Source organism: Poromitra crassiceps (genome assembly GCF_964638095.1).
Source record: "Poromitra crassiceps genome assembly, chromosome: 11".
NCBI lineage: Eukaryota > Metazoa > Chordata > Actinopteri > Beryciformes > Melamphaidae > Poromitra > Poromitra crassiceps.
In genome coordinates this window covers 44,475,093-44,494,772 of record NC_139643.1, presented here as the reverse complement: position 1 = coordinate 44,494,772, position 19,680 = coordinate 44,475,093, and the positions used below count along the sequence as shown (strand labels likewise).

General features: G+C 48.4%; 1 protein-coding gene across 1 annotated transcript in view; it reads left to right on the top strand.

Moving 5' to 3' along the window:
• The window catches only part of pou2f2a (POU class 2 homeobox 2a), a gene marked incomplete at both ends in the record, with an annotated part of 21,367 nt that extends 2,090 nt beyond the window's left edge, over window positions 1-19,277 (top strand). Inside the window, 16 exon segments of the mRNA XM_083646043.1 lie at window positions 295-435; window positions 2,076-2,167; window positions 2,169-2,190; window positions 2,192-2,332; window positions 3,229-3,343; window positions 3,703-3,794; window positions 5,538-5,828; window positions 6,279-6,420; window positions 7,039-7,187; window positions 8,513-8,707; window positions 9,339-9,387; window positions 10,260-10,407; window positions 13,420-13,490; window positions 18,802-18,974; window positions 19,115-19,134; window positions 19,136-19,277. Coding sequence (XP_083502169.1) covers window positions 295-435; window positions 2,076-2,167; window positions 2,169-2,190; window positions 2,192-2,332; window positions 3,229-3,343; window positions 3,703-3,794; window positions 5,538-5,828; window positions 6,279-6,420; window positions 7,039-7,187; window positions 8,513-8,707; window positions 9,339-9,387; window positions 10,260-10,407; window positions 13,420-13,490; window positions 18,802-18,974; window positions 19,115-19,134; window positions 19,136-19,277 — 1,983 coding nt within the window.
• Between the last annotated feature and the right edge of the window lie 403 nt (window positions 19,278-19,680).

Below are 19,680 nucleotides of genomic sequence, written 5' to 3'. Positions count from 1 at the left end.
TAGATGCCATCAGACAGACACTTTTCTATGTATTTGGAGTAGACTGGAGTATTTCAAACAGCAATATTGCAGCTATCTTTGCTCAATTGTTGAGTGTCTATGGAATAAAATGACACAATGATGATCTAATAGGCATCCAGGAATTGGGTGAGGGGGGGGCTTAATTTCCAAGTGTGTGTGTGTGTGTGTGTGTGTGTGTGTGTGTGTGTGTGTGTGTGTGTGTGTGTGTGTGTGTGTGTGTGTGTGTGTGTGTGTGTGTGTGTGTTAACATGTGTTTGTTGTGGTCTGCTTTAGGGAAAGTGTGAACAGAGCTCTGAGATGACCCAAAGCACCGCCCCTCCTCCTCCTCCTCCTCCTCCTCCTGCTCCCTCCCAGCAGCAGCAGGCTCAACACCACCACACACAGCTGATGCTGGCTGGCAGTCAGCTGGCAGGGGTGAGAGGCAGCACACACACACACACACACACACACACACACACACACACACACATGCACACATGTACACACACATGCACGCACACATACACACACACACACACACACACACTCTCTCTCTCTCTCTCTCTCTCTCTCCTCACACTGTCTGTCAAGCCGTCAGTGGTCAGGGATGAGAGAGTGCTGGCTTGACACTGCCATGCTGGCTGTTATGAGTCAGCTGCTGCATGTCTTCCAGCTTGAAATCATCGTCTTTGTGGGGGCCACGATCTGTGTATCTGTGATGGGAAAAAAATATGCTTTGAGAAAAGCACTTAGGTGGCTTCTGATGGACCCATGCCATACCGGAACCGCTTTTTTGGTAGAAATTTGGTACAGTAACACCAGACTGAGACTATTCAGTAGTTTTGGCCCCAAAACAAATCTGATTCCAGTTCCTATAACTTGAGCTACTGTAAGCATGGCGGACTCGTTTAAACGTTGCACTCTTTGGTGTGATTTTCCTTCTCCGGTGTTCAGAACAGATAAAAACACATGACGATATAGCTGAATATGAGCAGCATCTGTTTGCCCCGCAGCAACTGCTGTCAGTGCTGTGTTTTCTTACCCATAAAACTAAAGCGGTACACGCTGCAGGCTTTACACAAACTGCTCCAAACTACTTTACTACTTGACTTTAGAGTGCCGCTGTCATTAAAGACAAATAGAAGCATGCAGTGGCAGGGAACGCACACAGAGAATGCACGCTAGACATGCAAGCACTTGAACAAGCCATGGTCAAATGACAGTATTTACTACAATGGAATAGCAAAGCTAAACATTGTGTGAGTTAAGTGGGTGGCTTTTCTTGCTTGTCTTGCTCTGATGATTTTACTGCGTGCTGAACTCCTCCTCACCTGCACCTAGCTGACTCCTCCTCACCTGCACCTAGCTGACTCCTCCTCACCTGCACCCAGCTAACTCCTCCTCACCTGCACCTAGCTGACTCCTCCTCACCTGCACCTAGCTGACTCCTCCTCACCTGCACCTAGCTGACTCCTCCTCACCTGCACCTAGCTGACTCCTCCTCACCTGCACCTAGCTGACTCCTTCTCACCTGCACCTAGCTGAACTCCTCCTCACCTGCACCTAGCTGACTCCTCCTCACCTGCACCTAGCTGACTCCTCCTCACCTGCACCTAGCTGACTCCTCCTCACCTGTACCTAGCTGACTCCTCCTCACCTGCACCTAACTGAGTCCTCCTCACCTGCACCTAGCTGACTCCTCCTCACCTGCACCTACCTGACTCCTCCTCACCTGCACCTAGCTGACTCCTTCTCACCTGCACCTAGCTGACTCCGCTCTGCTCTATCTCTCCTGACTAACACCAGCATTCCCATGGGTCCTTGAAATTCTTGAAAGTTTGAGAATCTGAGTGGGAGGGGGGGAATCAAAGCCTTGAAAGTTTTTGAAAATAGACATACTGGTAATAAATAGACCCTCTATACATTGAAAGTTCTTGAATTTATATATGTTGTGCAAGAATAGAAATTGAACTTGTTTTTACATTTTCTCCTTTCGGCTCCGTCGCTTATTTCTCTCCCTCCTCCACCTCTCCTCCTCTTTCTCGTGCCCCCCCCCCCCCCCCCCCCCCCTCCAGTTGGCGGCTCTCCTCCCGGCGCAGCAGCAGCTCCTCCTGCAGCAGGCTCAGGCTCAGCTCCTGGCGGCGGCCGTGCAGCAGTCCAACGCCGCGCACAGCCGCCCACGTCGCTCACAGCCGCCGCGCAGCACCAAGCCAGCCAGCAGCAGAGCCAATCACAGGCCCAGCAGCAACAGTCAACCAAGCAGGAGCAACAGGTCCAAGCCCCGCCCCCTCCACAGCTGGCCCTGTCGCAGCCAATCCAGCTCACCGCCCAGGTAGGAGCATATAGACCGCATAAAAACATGGACGTAGCCGCCGTCACCTCACCCATTGGATTGTGGACTCCTTGTGGACACTAGTGTCTTCATCAGAGTCGAGAACTTTTGACTCTGAAAACTTTTGCTGTCCTCAAACTGAGAAGCACCTGATTCAGCTGCATTTTGCTTGATGATGCGTGGAGAAGCCATTTTCCTCTCAGACTGATATCATGATGATGATATCATGATCATAACCGCCTGGCCTCAATGGCGTAACATAACAAGGGGGCTTTACCCGCCACTGCATCCCTGCTAATGCTCCTTTGATTCAACAATTCTGGTGATTTTAATTTAGTTTTGGCCTGTTCCTCTCTGGGTTTATGAGTCGTTATGACAGCGGTTCACAAAGGGGGGTCCGAGGACCCCCGGAGGCTGTATTTACGGGGTCCCCACAGCAAAAAGGAGAATCATTTATTTTCACTATAATTCTGTCCATATGTAACACAATGACAATTTATATGACTATTTTGGTTATGGGTTTCATAGGTCCCTGATGTGAAAATGTTTGAGAACCACTGCTTGACACTTCACTTTTCTTAGTTGAAACCTTTTCAAAAGCCAGTGCCAAATTGTACAGTTTAAATATTTTTTTTTGGTTGCTGACATTGTTGAACTTGACTTTGACATTGAGTTGTGAGACTTCCACCCAGCAACAGCTGTAGCGATATATACCTCAGCCTTGTGTGTCTCTATAAGTCTGTGTGTGTGTGTGTGTGTGTGTGTGTGTGTGTGTGTGTGTGTATGTGTGTGTGTGTGTGTGCGCGTGCGACCGTGTGTGCATGTGTATGCACGCTTGTGCGTGCGTGCATCTGTTCGTGTGTGTGTGTGTGTGTGTGTGTGTGTGTGTGTTGCAGGACATCCAGCAGCTGTTGCAGCTGCAGCAGCTTGTCCTGATGCCCGGTCATCATCTCCAGTCTCCGGCCCAGTTCCTCCTGTCCCAGCCAGCACAGCCACCGCAGCCACAGCAGGGTGAGAGCACACACACACACACACACGCACACACACACACACACACACGCACACACACACACACACACACCACACACACACACACACACACACACCACACACACACACACACACGCACCACACACACACACGCACACACACACACACACACGCACACGCACACACGCGCACACACACACACACACACACACACACACACCACACACACACACACACACACACGCACCACACACACACACACACGCACGCACGCACACACACACACACACACACTCACTCACTCACTCACACACACACACACACACACACACTGATTGATTGATTGATTTATTGATTGAGTGATTATCTTCCTTTCCCAGGTTTGCTCTCGACACCAAATCTGATTCAGCTACCTCAGCAAAGCCCAGGGGGACTCCTGTCCACCCCGCCCCGCCTGGGTCTCCAAGCACAGGTAGGAAACCTGTGTGTGTGTGTGTGTGTGTGTGTGTGTGTGTGTGTGTGTGTGTGTGTGTGTGTGTGGCGGGGGAAGGGGAGAGGGAAGGTGCATATGAGAGAGAGACAGAGAGGGGCCTGGTGAGACTTCACCTGTGCTCACACCTGTTGCAGGGTGTTGCAGGGGGACTTGCCTCTACAAGCAAATCAAACAGGTCTGTTTGAATCGGTGCTGCTTCATCGATCCTCTAACAGCAATCAGGCAGACACTCACCACTATCAACCATCCTCTGAGGGGGTTAAACACCTGCAGATCTAGCAGAATACACCATTATTTACTATGGGGATTTTTTTATTATAAAATATTTATGACGGGTTTTATTCCTAGATGCCACATATAATGTTACAGCCGTTACCTATGTCTCCATTTTTAGAAAAAATATTTGCTTGAAATTAATTACACAATAGCTCAGAAATAGAAATGATTCTAACCAGTTTAAAGGCCTATGTCCACCAGCTGCGTTAGGGCTCCGTGCAGCAGCCGGAACAGGCCCACACCGGTGTCATCCTTCACCCTTCATCAGCTGCTGAATTCAAATCACATGCCACAGCAGATCTTCTCCGTAACACACGCAGGTTCCTGAATCCATTCAGCACCTCAGGCGCTGCTCATATATTCAGCACGGAGCCAAACGGTCAACCTTCTCTCCTCGACCTTTCTCTTCACTAACGCCATGCAGGAAGGCATCCTCACACACAGCCGAGGGCCGTGATAGATCTTTCATTAGGGGGCGCTGATGAGTTCAGGTCAAACATGCCCCTCGCTTCCTATGTATCTTATGCACACAGACGGCTCATGTAAATGAGCTGTGTGGCAACAGATATCATGCATGTTGCCTCACGTACATGTCTTGTCGTCTCTCTGTTCCTCTGAACTGAGCGAGGGTTAAAATCACATTTGCGAGTCATTCTGACTGCGTGTTTCCTCCTGCTTGGAGCAGCAGCACGCCTGCATAATGCCTGTGAAATGAGTTGATTCATTCACGGCAACCAGCCAGGGTCAAATTCATTGTTTTATATCGCCTGTGTTTCCCAGCTGATCTCTCCTTATGTGTGTATGCATGGCACAGTGGCCTGGACAAACCTTCAAAACCTTTGAGTCCTTCATGCAAAGAACATGATAATGCCAGAACTGATACATGTCAAAAACCCAAGGCATGAGTGCAGAAACAAACATTGCAATATGTATATGATATAGTAAACCCATGATAGTGTATATATATATTTATAAAACGGCTCTATATATATATATATATATATATATATATTCTTCACAACACACTGGCTCTCATGCTATATTGCTTAAATATATATATGCACGCACCCGTGTGTGTGTGTGTGTGTGTGTGTGTGTGTGTGTGTGTGCATATGCAATGTATATACAGTATATATGTTGTACTGTAGTATGGTATATGACAGTATGGTATAGGGCAGTATATGACAATTTCTTTCCATTCCTGAACAGTGGAGATGTAATTTTTTATTCATTTATGGGGAAACATGCTAAAAATGAAATAAACACACACACACGCACAGACACACACACACACACACACCCGCACACGCACACGCACACATACACAGACACACACACCCGCGCGCACACACACACACACACACACACACACACACACACACACACACACACACACAAAAGGCCCGTTCAGTAAGGCATGCATGTCTCTTCCTCCTTGTGTCACAGAGGGAGAAGAGCAGCGAGGTGGCGGTCAGCAGCAGCGGTGTTCTAATGTCGGGCGGGGGCATGGGGGTGGTGTCGTCCGGTGCCTCGGCGTCCAGCAGCAGCACCATGTCCTCCTCGCTGACCCCCGGGGGCCACGGGCTGACTCCCGGGGGCCACGGGCTGACTCCCGGGGGCCACGGGCTGACTCCCGCCGGCCACGGGGCCCACGGGGAGGAGCCCAGCGATCTGGAGGAGCTGGAGCAGTTCGCCCGCACCTTCAAACAGAGACGCATCAAGCTGGGCTTCACCCAGGTAAAACACGGAGAGAAACAGACAGAGAGCATGCGTGTGTGTGTGTACGTGCGTGCGTGTGTGTGTGTGTGTGTGTGTGTGTGTGTGTGTGTGTGTGTGCACATGTGCGCGCCGTGTACGTGTGTGTGCGTGGTGTTATGCTGGGACATTTCTGGGAGACAGACACTGGGCAGACAGGACAAGTTTGAAGTTGTACATCCCACTCGATTCTTGAGAGATGGGATGTGTGTGAGTGTGAAAATATTTGTGGGTGTGTAAAGGATAGTTGTGCGAATACGGCAGCATGTGTGTGTGTGTGTGTGTGTGTGTGTGTGTGTGTCTGCGTGTGCGCGTGCGTGTGTGTGCGCGTGTGTGTGCATGCATGCGTGTGTGCGTACGTACGTGTGTGTGTGCCCCGTCCGTGCACTGTGTCCCCTGTGCCTCAGTCTCACTCTCTCCATCTCCATCCAGGGAGACGTCGGCATGGCGATGGGCAAACTGTACGGCAACGACTTCAGCCAGACCACCATCTCCCGCTTCGAGGCGCTCAACCTCAGCTTCAAGAACATGTGCAAGCTGAAGCCGCTGCTGGAGAAGTGGCTGAACGACGCAGGTGAGCGCCCACGCCGGGTCACCGCAGACATTTCCCCCAAAGGTTGAAAAAGCAGTCCTATTTTCCAGGCGTGACGCGTGAAGCTTGAAGCTGCCAGGCATGAATTCAATGGCAGTTGTGGGCGGGTTCAAGGCTCGCCGAGCAAGACGCTGGGGAAAAGAGACTGCTCCTGGTGTGACCGGTTAAGCGTCAGTTCAGCTTGAGCCTGTCTCCAGCTTCAGCTCTGCCTATGTTCTGCCTATGGTGTGAACAAAGGCTTACAGTAAAATCACCAGTACATGTGAGAATTGTTTCAATTGTTGGGTCTAAAATAAAGAGCCTGGTCTTCTACCTGCTCTATTTGTAAAGCGTCCTTGGAATAACTCTTGTTATGATTTGGTGCTATATATAAATAAATATAAAATGTATTGATTGATTGATTGATTGATTGATTGATTGAAACAATGTGGACGGCTGGAAGTCCAGACTGATACATAGAGCAAAACAGAATGAGAGGTCACGTTAGCAGGATGGTTTTTGCTATGTTGTCATGTCTCATGGTCTCTCTCTCTTTCTCTCGCTGTCTCTCTCTCTCTCTTTCTCTCGCTGTCTCTCTCTCCCTCTCTCGCTCTGTCTCAGAAACCATGGCGGTGGACAGCATGCTGCCCAGCCCCTCCTCCCTCTCCTCCCCCATGATGGGCTTCGAGGGGCTGCCCGGCCGACGCAGGAAGAAACGCACCAGCATCGAGACCAACGTCCGCGTGGCCTTAGAGCGCAACTTCATCATGGTACCACATCTGGCTACAATCTATTTAGCATCTATCTAACATCTGCCTGTCCAGCTAGCTCGCTAAAGGCCCTTTCACACAGACGCGGTGCAAATGCGGAGGCGGAATGCGGTGCGGGAATGTGTGCAGATTGTCTGCATTGCAACCTATACACACAGGTCCGGTGCCAAAATGGAGTCAAGCAGTAGCCACACCCCCCAAATTTGATGCTAAGCTGCTAGTTAGTACTTGGATACAAGTGGCTAACGTTAGCTCCATCCGTTTACAACAGTGGTTTACAACGTTAGCAAGTAAATTGTGTTAGAAAACAGCTACGGGCGATTGTCCTTGATTTTGTTGTTGAGGTAGTCGTCGCGGTGTTTGTCATACAAAATTGGATGTTGAGAAAGTAAACCAAATTGATGAGCCGGGTTCCCCCATTTTAGCAGCAAGCTACCCGGCAAGCTCATGGATAGTACTGGAGGTATGACATGAGCTGTAAACAAAGGATTTCATTGGTCAGACGTATCGAGGTCCGTCCGGAAAAGACAAATAAACCTGCACGAATGTTCCACTGTGGTGTGCAAGCTTCAATTACAACTCATTAAAACATATATATTTTTTGCGAATCTCCGTCCTGATTATTTGCACGGAGATCCACACTGGTTTGAAACAGCCTTAACTTGCCAACTACTGTAGCTAACGAATATCTGTCAGTCTGCCCAACAACGTTGGTCTTAGTAAGATATTTAGGTCCTGATTTCATAGAACGATGCAGGTAGCAGCTCTGTACGACTACAATATCGCCTCAACTATTGATTTTGATGCAGTACACTGGTTTTCAATGTCGGGGCAGTCCTATTGGTGCCGACAGACCGCAGTGCCGACAGTCCGCAATGCCCACAAGCAGAACCAGCTGAGCGAGGCGGTGTGCAGCGTGTCGGGGGACCGGCTGGAGCTAACCTCTCCCACCCCCCATGCCTAAACCTAACCTCCCGCAGACCCTAAGCCTAAACCTAACCTCTCCCACCCCCCACACCTAAACCTAACCTCTCCCACCCCCCACGCCTAAACCTAACGTTGGCATTGCGGGCTGTCGGCACTGCGGGTGGTCGGCATAGCGGGTGGACCCCGTCGTATTAGCATCTATTCAAGGTCCGAATGTTTGCCGGGTGTCCATTATTTGCTTTTGTGTAAATGTATTCCATCCAACAGCCCATACCCCAAACCCAGCGTCAAATCTTAGATAACTTTATATTTCACCATTTTCCCACCAGAGGCGTTCCTCAGAGATCACACACATGTTCCCATGTTCAATCCTCTGTCTGATGTATGTTCTCCCTCAGAACCAGAAGCCTACCTCGGAGGAGATCCTGCTGATGGCCGAGCAGCTCACCATGGAGAAGGAGGTGATCCGCGTTTGGTTCTGCAACCGCCGGCAGAAAGAGAAACGCATCAACCCCTCCAGCAGCGCCACCCCTCCCCTGCCTAGCCAAACCTCGCCTGTCACGCACAAAGCCCCCTGCTATAGCCCGCACATGGTACGCTCCACCCCTCCCCTGCCTAGCCAAACCTCGCCTGTCATCAATCGCAAAACCCCCTGCTACAGCTCGCACATGGTACGGTCCACCCCTCCCCTGCCTAGCCAAACCTCGCCTGTCGTCACGCACAAGCCCCCTGCTATAGCCCGCACATGGTACGGTCCACCCCTCCCCTGCCTGGTCAAACCTCACCTGTCGTCACGCACTAAACCCCCTGCTACAGCTCGCACATGGTACATCCCGGCAGCACCACCTGCACCACAGCCTGCAGATGATAAGATCCACCTTCTGGCTGACATCTATCCATCTATGTCTCTCTCTATGAAAGCATCGACGAAAGAATGAAATATGGCCGACATTGGCTGACATTAAAGAGTAATAACTTCTCTCTCATCGCTTTTTGAAAGGTTCTTTCTCCATTTGTCCTGTGGATGTTTTGACATTCAAGAAGTTGATTTATTCTCTTCAACCCAGCTGAACACATGCAATATTTTTGCACCATTTAAAAAGTTTGTCTAAGAATTGCTTTACAATTGAATGGAAATATAACTAACTCGTCATTGTCTCCCTGTGATTCTTCCTCTCTCTCTCTATCTCCCCCCCCCTCTCTTTCTCTCTCTCTGTCTCACAGATATCCAGTCAGGGTCTGTCCCAGGTTACCACCAGCCTCAGCACAACAGGTTAGTTGCATATTGGTATACAGTAGAAAAGTCATCTCGAATAAATTTATTTTATATCTTGACCAAGGGAAAAAATGTTGTACAACCACAGATGATGTTACAAAGTTTACACTACAATGAACTGAAAATCAGAAGCATTTATAGTCCATATTTTGTATAACATAATCATGTTTTAGATTAGACATGGTTTGACCTACATTCGGAGCGGTCAGGAAGGCAGGTCACAGGTGACGCTTGACACAGTTTGCAATTTTTTATTTTATTATTATTATTATGATTGTTATTATTGTTATTATTATTATTATTATTATTATTATTATTATTATTATTATTATTATTATTATATATTTTTTTATTATCTATACTGTATATTGTTAGATATCTATAGCGTATATTGTCAGAGCCTGCTTGATAGAAGACTGCAGGTTAGTAGCCAGTTAAATGGTCAATCTCATTACAGGCTTTCAGGAGAATCGTCATTTTGAAAACATGGGTCGTACGAGAAAAAGCCCCAAATGGAAAATGATCATAAAACATGTTGTTTTTCCTGACAACGTGAAAGCACTCGGCCCCATCTTGAGTTGTTTACTTGCATGAATGGTGCCTCCTGCTGGTGATGTATAGACCGCTACAGTATGAGGCTTGGCTTCACAGATATGACTGATGACCTGATTGGTCCATTGAGCCCGGGGCTAATATTTTCCAGTCCCGGCTAACACAAAACTGTCTCTCTACCCTGAAGATGAATGGAGGTTTTACGGAGATCATTTGACTCCACCTCTGATTGTTAACGACAAATTGTGTCAGCAAAGAAAATCTCACAAACTTCTACACAACACCAACGGCATGGCTCCTTCTTCTCTTGCTCTCAGCCACCAGTCCGTCACCGTCGGCGTCCTGCCCTTTGACGCCTATCAGCTCGGCCGCAGTAGGCTCCGCCTCTTCTTCTGTGACTCCGCCCCCTCATAGCACAGCCAGCCCCGCCCCTCCCAGCCTGGGGGCCCACGCGCTCAACACTGGGTGAGTGTCCAATCCATGTGCAGTATAGTGGTAAATAAAAGGGTTGGCGGATCATCATCAAACAACGACCAGCAGAAACGAAAGCAGATTTAGACAGAGGTGGAAAGTACTCAAGTACAAGTACTTGAGTAATTTTTTTGAGGATTTCTACTTTTTATGTATTTTTATAATATTTAATAATAGATATTCTACTTGAGTACTTCAATTCAATTGTTTGTTTTGCACACCGCACTATGAGAACAGCACAGTAGCATTGGGACTGCTCGCTAACAGGTCCAGAATCACTTCTGTATTTAGGGCGGCCAAACTGGTGGCTCGCGCTCAAGACCGGCCGATTGAATTAGACGGGTGGAGACGATCAAATTGTAATGATCCCCATCGTCAGATTAGTTTAGAAATCTCAGTTTCATTTGACACTGATGATAGCCGTAGCTAAATGGATGTATGTGTTTGTGATATTGCTGATGCTAGCAGCTCTATAGCTCGTCTGGCAAAGAGAGAATCATCAAACTGAGCATCCCTGGCTGCATCTGAACCAGCTGTTCAGTATGAAAGACAAGACAGACAAAGACAGGGACAACTTAGCTAACACTGGTAACGTGCTGGATGTGTCAAATGTATTTGGGTTAACATATAAAACATTTAAAAATGAACGCAAATGTACTTTTACTCGAGTACTTTGAGGTAAAATAGTTACATATTGGGGCTTTAAGAGACACTATTATCATGTGACAGTATAACTAATTATGCTTGTGTTTTTATTATTACATTTTAATTTCCACAATGTGGAAAAAGTCAAACAAACTATTCTAAAATGAATTAAAGCATAAAATATGAAACAAGTTACGATTATTTCTAAAGTGCAGTGAGTCATTTGAGTTGAATGATAATTTTTCTACAGACTAGATCAGACTGGAGATTTTGAGCTTCAGCTAAGAAAATGGCAATAAACTCTCTTTGTATGAGTCAAATATTCTCCAGCATACTCAACACACTCTGTCACTGGGAAAGCACTCTGCCACCTGTAATCATGTGAAACTGGCTGTTCTCTAGTAGATCTTTACTGGGGAATCCCTGTTATTTGGCTGCTGACGGTACATTATGTCACGCTACCCGGCAGCACCAGTTTAGCAGCAAATCCACAGGTTCCCACACATGTCACAGACATGCTCACAAGCCAAGTCTCAAGTGCGTCTTGACATGTCATGTCAAGACACATGAAATATGTCTGGAGAAATATGTGTGCAGGCAAGAGCATGCGGCCTTGATTTACTGGAGATAATAACTGACAGAACAAAAAATAAAATAAGCTATTTTACTTTTTGAAGGTATACTATGCAACTATTTCATAAAGTATATATATATTTATAAAACGGCTCTCTCAAATCAAGCAATCTGATTGGTTCACAGCCATTGTATAAATCCAATAACCCACTCCAATAACCCATGGCCAACTCTCTTACTAAAAGCCTTTGGTTACCTCAAAAAAAAACAAATGGCGGAGACAGCTGTCAGATCCTTGTGAATCGATCTTCGCTTATAACTTTACTAATACTTCGCAGAAAATTATGTTTTGTACAAGAATAGATGCGGGCTAATGTCTTCTTTGAAAAAAAAAGGCTGTTAACCCCGCATTTAACCCCGCATTTAACCCCGTAACGTTAGTTGGTGTCGGGCTTTGCAGAAAGCACTCAGCTTCTCAGCAAGCGCTGAGAATGCAGCGCTGAGAATGCAGCGCTGAGAATGCAGCGCTGCGCTCGAGCTGCCTGTCGGGCTTTCCAGAAAGCTCTCAGCTTCTCAGCAAGCGCCAGGATTGGCCAATGTCAACTTCAGTCTCCAGAACGATCCAATCAAATCACCCGCACGTCTATCTTCTTGCTAGAGGTCCCGCCTTACAGTAGTGTTTCAACTGACTCTATCAGAATACCATGCCAGTCGGACTTATAGTATTATTATTATATTTATATTATCATACTTGGAAACCGTTTTATAAAAGCAATATAGCACTCGAGCAGCGTGTGTTGTGGCATATATCCCGCTGATCAGTTGTTATCCGTGGGATAACAACTGATCAGCGGGATATATTTGCCACAACACACTAGCTCTCATGCTATATTGCTTAAATATACATATATATATATATATATATATATATATATATATATATATATATATTTTTTTTTTTTTTTTTTTTCTCCGTATAGAAAGGTTTTCCCTCAAAAACATAAATTCTGAACCACACAATTAACTGTGGCAGTGTGTTTGTGGGCAGATACTGCCCCCTGCCTGATTTTGGTGCCGTTTACATTTGTTTGGCTGTGGTCGGGCACTGATTTGGGCGGGTGTAGAAGACCAGCCAATAACATCGCTCACAGCACAACAGCCCAGCCAATAGCATTGCTAAGATGTTCTGAGAGTGGATCGCCGATCAGTAGAGTGGACTAACCAGGAAACGGAGCTTCTCTCCAGATCATTTTGCGAGCTGTTTGGAGCTTATACCTCGATGGTTTGGAGGTATGTGCTTTTATAACATAAGCACTGTGAAATTATCAGAAAATAATGTTTAATCCCTGCCTTTCAACGGTTTACCGGCTCTCTCTCTCTCTCCACATGAACGCAGCCTTGCTCGACCACATGAACACAGAACACAGCAAAACAATGTGTCAACCATGAAAATACATACAGTATGGGGGCAGCCTTTCTCTACATAAACACACTGCCACACTATTATACGGGCCAGAAGTGATCATTTTGAGGGGAAACCTTTGTATAAGTATATGTTTTTTGAATGAAATAGTTGCATAGTATACTTTTAAATGACATCGTCAAAAGCAATCCCCCAGGCTTGTAGCGCTGATTAACCTGCATGCTCCTCTCTGCTTCTCCGCGTGTGTGTGTGTGTGTGTGTGTGTGTGTGTGTGTGTGTGTGTGTGTGTGTGTGTGTGTGTGTGTGTGTGTGTGTGTGTGTGTGTATGTGTGGGTATGATTTTGGGATCCATACACACATTTCAGGAACACAATGATGGGAGTAAGCACAGGGATCAACCAGGCCCTCATTGGCAGCAATCTGGCTACCATGCAAGGTGTGTGTGTGTGTGTGTGTGTGTGTGTGTGTGTGTGTGTGTGTGTGTGTGTGTGTGTGTGTGTGTGTGTGTGTGTGTGTGTGTGTGTGTGTGTGTGTGTGTGTGTGTGTGTGTGTGTGTGTGTGCGTGTGCGTGCGTGCTTGTGTGCACGCATACGTGTGTATGTGTGTGTGGTGTGTGCGTGCGAGTGTGTTCCCTGCAGCTCAGTAAGTCTTCCTGAGTCTCCATTTCTAAAGACCACTTGCCATTCCCATTTCACCCTTTCTCCAGTCTGTCTGAAATTACTTCCTGTGTGAGGCCAGTCGCTGCCTCCTCAGCACAAACTGTTTCCTGTGTGAGGCCAGTCGCTGCCCCCTCAGCACAAACTGTTTCCTGTGTGAGGCCAGTCGCCGCCTCCTCAGCACAAACTGTTTCCTGTGTGAGGCCAGTCGCCGCCTCCTCAGCACAAACTGTTTCCTGTGTGAGGCCAGTCGCCGCCTCCTCAGCACAAACTGTTTCCTGTGTGAGGCCAGTCGCCGCCTCCTCAGCACAAACTGTTTCCTGTGTGAGGCCAGTCGCCGCCTCCTCAGCACAAACTGTTTCCTGTGTGAGGCCGGTCACGCCTCCTCAGCACAAACTGTTTCCTGTGTGAGGCCGGTCACACCTCCTCAGCACAAACTGTTTCCTGTGTGAGGCCAGTCACCACCTCCTCAGCACAAACTGTTTCCTGTGTGAGACCGGTCACGCCTCCTCAGCACAAACTGTTTCCTGTGTGAGGCCAGTCACCACCTCCTCAGCACAAACTGTTTCCTGTGTGAGGCCAGTCACCACCTCCTCAGCACAAACTGTTTCCTGTGTGAGGCCAGTCACACCTCCTCAGCACAAACTGTTTCCTGTGTGAGGCCAGTCACACCTCCTCAGCACAAACTGTTTCCTGTGTGAGGCCAGTCACACCTCCTCAGCACAAACTGTTTCCTGTGTGAGGCCAGTCACACCTCCTCAGCACAAACTGTTTCCTGTGTGAGGCCGGTCACACCTCCTCAGCACAAACTGTTTCCTGTGTGAGGCCGGTGGCCTGCCTCCTCAGCACAAACTGTTTCCTGTGTGAGGCCAGTCACACCTCCTCAGCACAAACTGTTTCCTGTGTGAGGCCGGTCACACCTCCTCAGCACAAACTGTTTCCTGTGTGAGGCCGGTCACACCTCCTCAGCACAAACTGTTTCCTGTGTGAGGCCGGTCGCCTGCCTCCTCAGCACAAACTGTTTCCTGTGTGAGGCCAGTCACACCTCCTCAGCACAAACTGTTTCCTGTGTGAGGCCAGTCACACCTCCTCAGCACAAACTGTTTCCTGTGTGAGGCCAGTCACACCTCCTCAGCACAAACTGTTTCCTGTGTGAGGCCGGTCACACCTCCTCAGCACAAACTGTTTCCTGTGTGAGGCCGGTCACACCTCCTCAGCACAAACTGTTTCCTGTGTGAGGCCAGTCACACCTCCTCAGCACAAACTGTTTCCTGTGTGAGGCCGGTCACACCTCCTCAGCACAAACTGTTTCCTGTGTGAGGCCAGTCGCAGCCTCCTCAGCACAAACTGTTTCCTGTGTGAGGCCAGTCACACCTCCTCAGCACAAACTGTTTCCTGTGTGAGGCCGGTCACACCTCCTCAGCACAAACTGTTTCCTGTGTGAGGCCAGTCGCAGCCTCCTCAGCACAAACTGTTTCCTGTGTGAGGCCGGTCACCGCCTCCTCAGCACAAACTGTTTCCTGTGTGAGGCCAGTCACCACCTCCTCAGCACAAACTGTTTCCTGTGTGAGGCCAGTCACCACCTCCTCAGCACAAACTGTTTCCTGTGTGAGGCCGGTCACCGCCTCCTCAGCACAAACTGTTTCCTGTGTGAGGCCGGTCGCCTGCCTCCTCAGCACAAACTGTTTCCTGTGTGAGGCCGGTCACCGCCTCCTCAGCACAAACTGTTTCCTGTGTGAGGCCAGTCACACCTCCTCAGCACAAACTGTTTCCTGTGTGAGGCCGGTCACCGCCTCCTCAGCACAAACTGTTTCCTGTGTGAGGCCAGTCACACCTCCTCAGCACAAACTGTTTCCTGTGTGAGGCCGGTCGCCGCCTCCTCAGCACAAACTGTTTCCTGTGTGAGGCCGGTCACACCTCCTCAGCACAAACTGGAATCACTCAGTATGGTGAAAGATTCAATTTGATTCTCATAGAATAGACGGCCATTATCGCCAAGTGACACGAGCCCCTTACGGCGAGGCTTAGGAGGCCGACTCAGCTTACGCTAAATAGTTGGAACAGGCCGTAGTCTGAAATCCACACAATCCACCGCTCAATATTGAGGCCCGTTGGCTAAATAACTTGCACTCAAAATCCCCTTTTAAGAGAGATTCTCTGCCGTCGAATCAATTAAGCATCACAAATAGTCTCGTCGAGCAATTTCCCCTTTTAGCGCCGATTCAGAGCTTCCCTTTCCTGGCGGGCGCTCCAGCCTCCAGGCAGCGGGCTGAGCAGAGGATGATACAGTCTCTTATGGAAAGTGCCAGCCTGGCTGTGCCGGCTGTGTGGGGGGTCTCGCTGATAAGGAGGGGGGGCAGGGGGGACGGGGGGTTGGCTAAGGGGGGGATCGGAATGGAAAGGATTTGAGGTGATTCCCCCCGGAGTCGCTCATGTTAAGAATGTATTCAGTCATGCTGCTGTAACGGATAGAAAGTGTCAAACCAGACTGACATTCAAGTCAGAGGCTGCTGCACTCTCTGATAGACAGACAGGCAGGAAGGCAGACAGAGAGACAAACAGACCTGTCAATCACAGGTGACCTGTCAATCACAGGCCAAAACATTGTCTGCTTTATCGTCTATTATACTCATTTACAAAATGAACATCATGCTGTATTGAAGGAGACTTGAAAGTAGCGATTGAGACCATAAACTCATTAGGAAAGTGTTTACTGTCATTTCCCCATTGACTTCCATACAATCAGACTTCTTTTTGCAGCCGGTGGAGTCGCTCCCTGCAGGCCATTCGAAAGAATGCAGGTTTAAGACACATCCGCATTGGTTTCACAAATGGGGCTATGAGCGAGCCCTTGGTTTGAGGGTATTATTTCTAATTATATTTGGATGATTTTATGATTATGATTTTAGTTTCCTCCATGTTAAAACTCACAAAATAAGGCAGTGGATGAGCCAGGATGAGACACAAATCCTTTTTCACACTCAAATCTCCCACTCAATTCATTTCATCAACACATGAAAGAGTGTGCAGATGTGTGTGTGTGTGTGTGTGTGTGTGTGTGTGTGTGTGTGTGTGTGTGTGTGTGTGTGTGTGTGTGTGTGTGTGTGTGTGTGTGTGTGTGTGTGTGTGTGTGTGTGTGGATGTCGCAAGCTCTAAACAACCTTCTCCATCCTCATCATCTTTTCACTTCAAATCACTTCCGAATATGAATAGAAACAATGATAAACGATCGTTTTCTCCCTCATTTCTTTACTTTAACTCATTGAGTGCCAGCCACTTTTGGAGAACGGACGCTCCCAGTGCCAGAGTTTCAGAGCGTTTTCAGTGATTTCTCGAGGCCCACAGAATATTGTGTGATATTACTATGTAAACACTGAACACGCACAAAGAACGACGAGACTCTATTCTATCATCTGCAAAAAAAAGTTTATTGATCCCATTTTCCGTTCTTTAGTTATGAGCCGGAGAAGATAGCTTGATTCATCCCAAAACAGCAATTTTTTTCTAGAAGCTGAGATAATTGGCCTTTTGTGAAATTAAACATTTCAAGCACACCACTGACTCTGAAGCTAATCTTTTCTAATGTAGTCACACCTCAAAAATAATTTCCTTCAATAAAACAGTTTAGGCCAGGGAATTTTGTTTGGCAGAATAATATTTTTAGCTACAACCAGCAGCGCTGGCCCCTGCGTGCGCTGCTGGTTGCAGCTTCTTGCTGGTCTTGATTTGCTGCTGGTGGGCATCGGATATTCTGGCTTGCGTTTGTCAATCCTGTCCTGCTGCCTGGGTCTGTCTGGGTGTTGCGTGCTGCTCTGCGTGCCCCCCCCCCCCCCCCCGCCCCGCCCCGCCTCGCCTCAACTGCACACTCCTCCTCCTGTCTGTGGTGGCTCTCTGCTGAGTTTGCTGTGCGCACAGTGAAGGGACATCGACATCCTGCTTTTTTACAGCGTTCCGCGTGTGTTTGTCACCGGCAACGATGCTTCCACTTGAGAATAATAACAACTCCACGGTGTGGATGTGCGGATCTGCTGTCGCAACCGACACGGAGCGGCTCAATTGTGGGAGCAGATTGGCTGCTGCAGGCACAGCTGCAGTAACGTGCTTCAGCATATCGATGCATACGGATGCGATGCGATTTCCGTTTCCATAACGACTTCTTCTTTGTTTTTTCCTTGCCTTTCTGTTATGTGGAGAGCACTGTCGCCACCTAAGGGTTCTGTAAAATAGGTTAGACACATCCAATAGCTATAATATTTGTACATCAGAGGCAGAAGGCTTTGATCGACGCCCCACCGTCAAAAAACGCAATTGACGAACATGTCCGTCCTTGGCACTCTACGTTACTATTTGAAATGACGAACATGTCCGTCCTTGGCACTCAATGAGTTAAGGGCATTTTTTTTCATATCGCTTTCATTTCCAACAATTTACTTGTAGAGAGTAAACTATGTAAGAGCTGTTTATGAGCAAAATGGTTTCAGTTGTCAAAATAGAAGATAGAAGAATATCCACTTCAAACACTCTTCTTCATCATCTTCATCTCCACCCACCTCTCTCTCTCTCCTTCTCTCTCTCTGTCCGTTCTTTGTATCCTCCTCTCCCTCTTCCCCTTCCTTCTCTCTTGTGCTTCTTGAAAACTCTTCCCTCCCCCTCTCTCTCTCTCTCTCTATGTATTTTAGTGCCAGCACAAATTGATTCTGAATTTGGTTTTGAATTTGAAATCTTCAAACTGAGTTTTGTGTGCTAAATTTTAAATTGTATTTCACAGATTGAAATTTAATCCAACAGTTTTGGAATTGAATTGTCTCTAGACTCGAGTCACCAGATGAGTGCCTCTGCGTTGAAACCGGTTGAAACTGATTTTCTTTTAAGAAACTGAATTTGAAAATTTGGAACTCCATCGAAATTTAAATAACACTCACAAGTTGAAAGCAATACGAGTTCAATTGAAATCCAATTGTTGAAATCCAATTTCAAATTGACCATACAATATTCAGTTTGAACATTTCACATTCAAAAGCTATTCAATTCAGACTCAGTGATTCAGCGCTGGCACTAAAATAGCTCCGTACTCTCTCTCCTCTCCAGCAGCCCTGGCAGCCAGTGGTGGTCAGCTGCCCCTCTCCAGCCTTGAGGGGGGCGCAGGTCACATGTTGCTCGGCGGGGGGGCCTCACTCCACCCCTCCCTCTTCCTCAACCACCCCGCCTTCCTCCCCATGGTGACGGGCTCCATGGTGACGGGCTCCATGGTGACGGGCTCCATGGTGACGGGCTCCATGGCGACAGGCTCCATGGTGACGGGCTCCATGGCGACGGGCTCAATGGCGACGGGCTCCATGACGACGGGCTCCATGGCTGCATCCTCCTCCGCCTCCTCCGGCGTGGGATTGGTCGGCGTGCTGAGACCCCCCGCCCTCTCCCGGTCCACGCCCCCCGGCGCCGGCGGCGACCTCACTAGCCCCCCCTCCTGCCCCGAAGACTCCGCCTCCCCCTGCTCAAGCCCCGCCTCCTTCTGCTCCTTCAGCGAAGCCTCGCCGCCCCCCCTGGGAGGGACCATGGCCGAGTGACGCCGCGACGGACGGCCCGAGCGTCCTATCAGAGGGCGAGGAGGAGGAGGAAAAAGGAGGAAGCGGTGCGTTCAAGGAGCTTTAAAACAAAAAACGAATTTACAACCTCGCCTTTCAACCAAAGCCATCTCTCTGTCTGATCCGTCTGTGCTTTCGTCTCTCTCTCTCTCCCCGCTGAAGTCTACCGAAGCCAAAAATATACACAGATGGATGAGGGGAGTTAGGGAAGAGAGCGAGAGAGGACGGAGAGGATGGAGAGAACAGGAGAACGGAGGGGGAGATTTGAAACCAAATAATAACCATCTATCGATACAGCTGGAGAGGTGGCAGTGAGGAGCGCGTTTGCTCGGTGTCGGAAAAGCAAAGCGACGTGCTTTTCTTCCTGCGGGAGGAGAAAACGCGA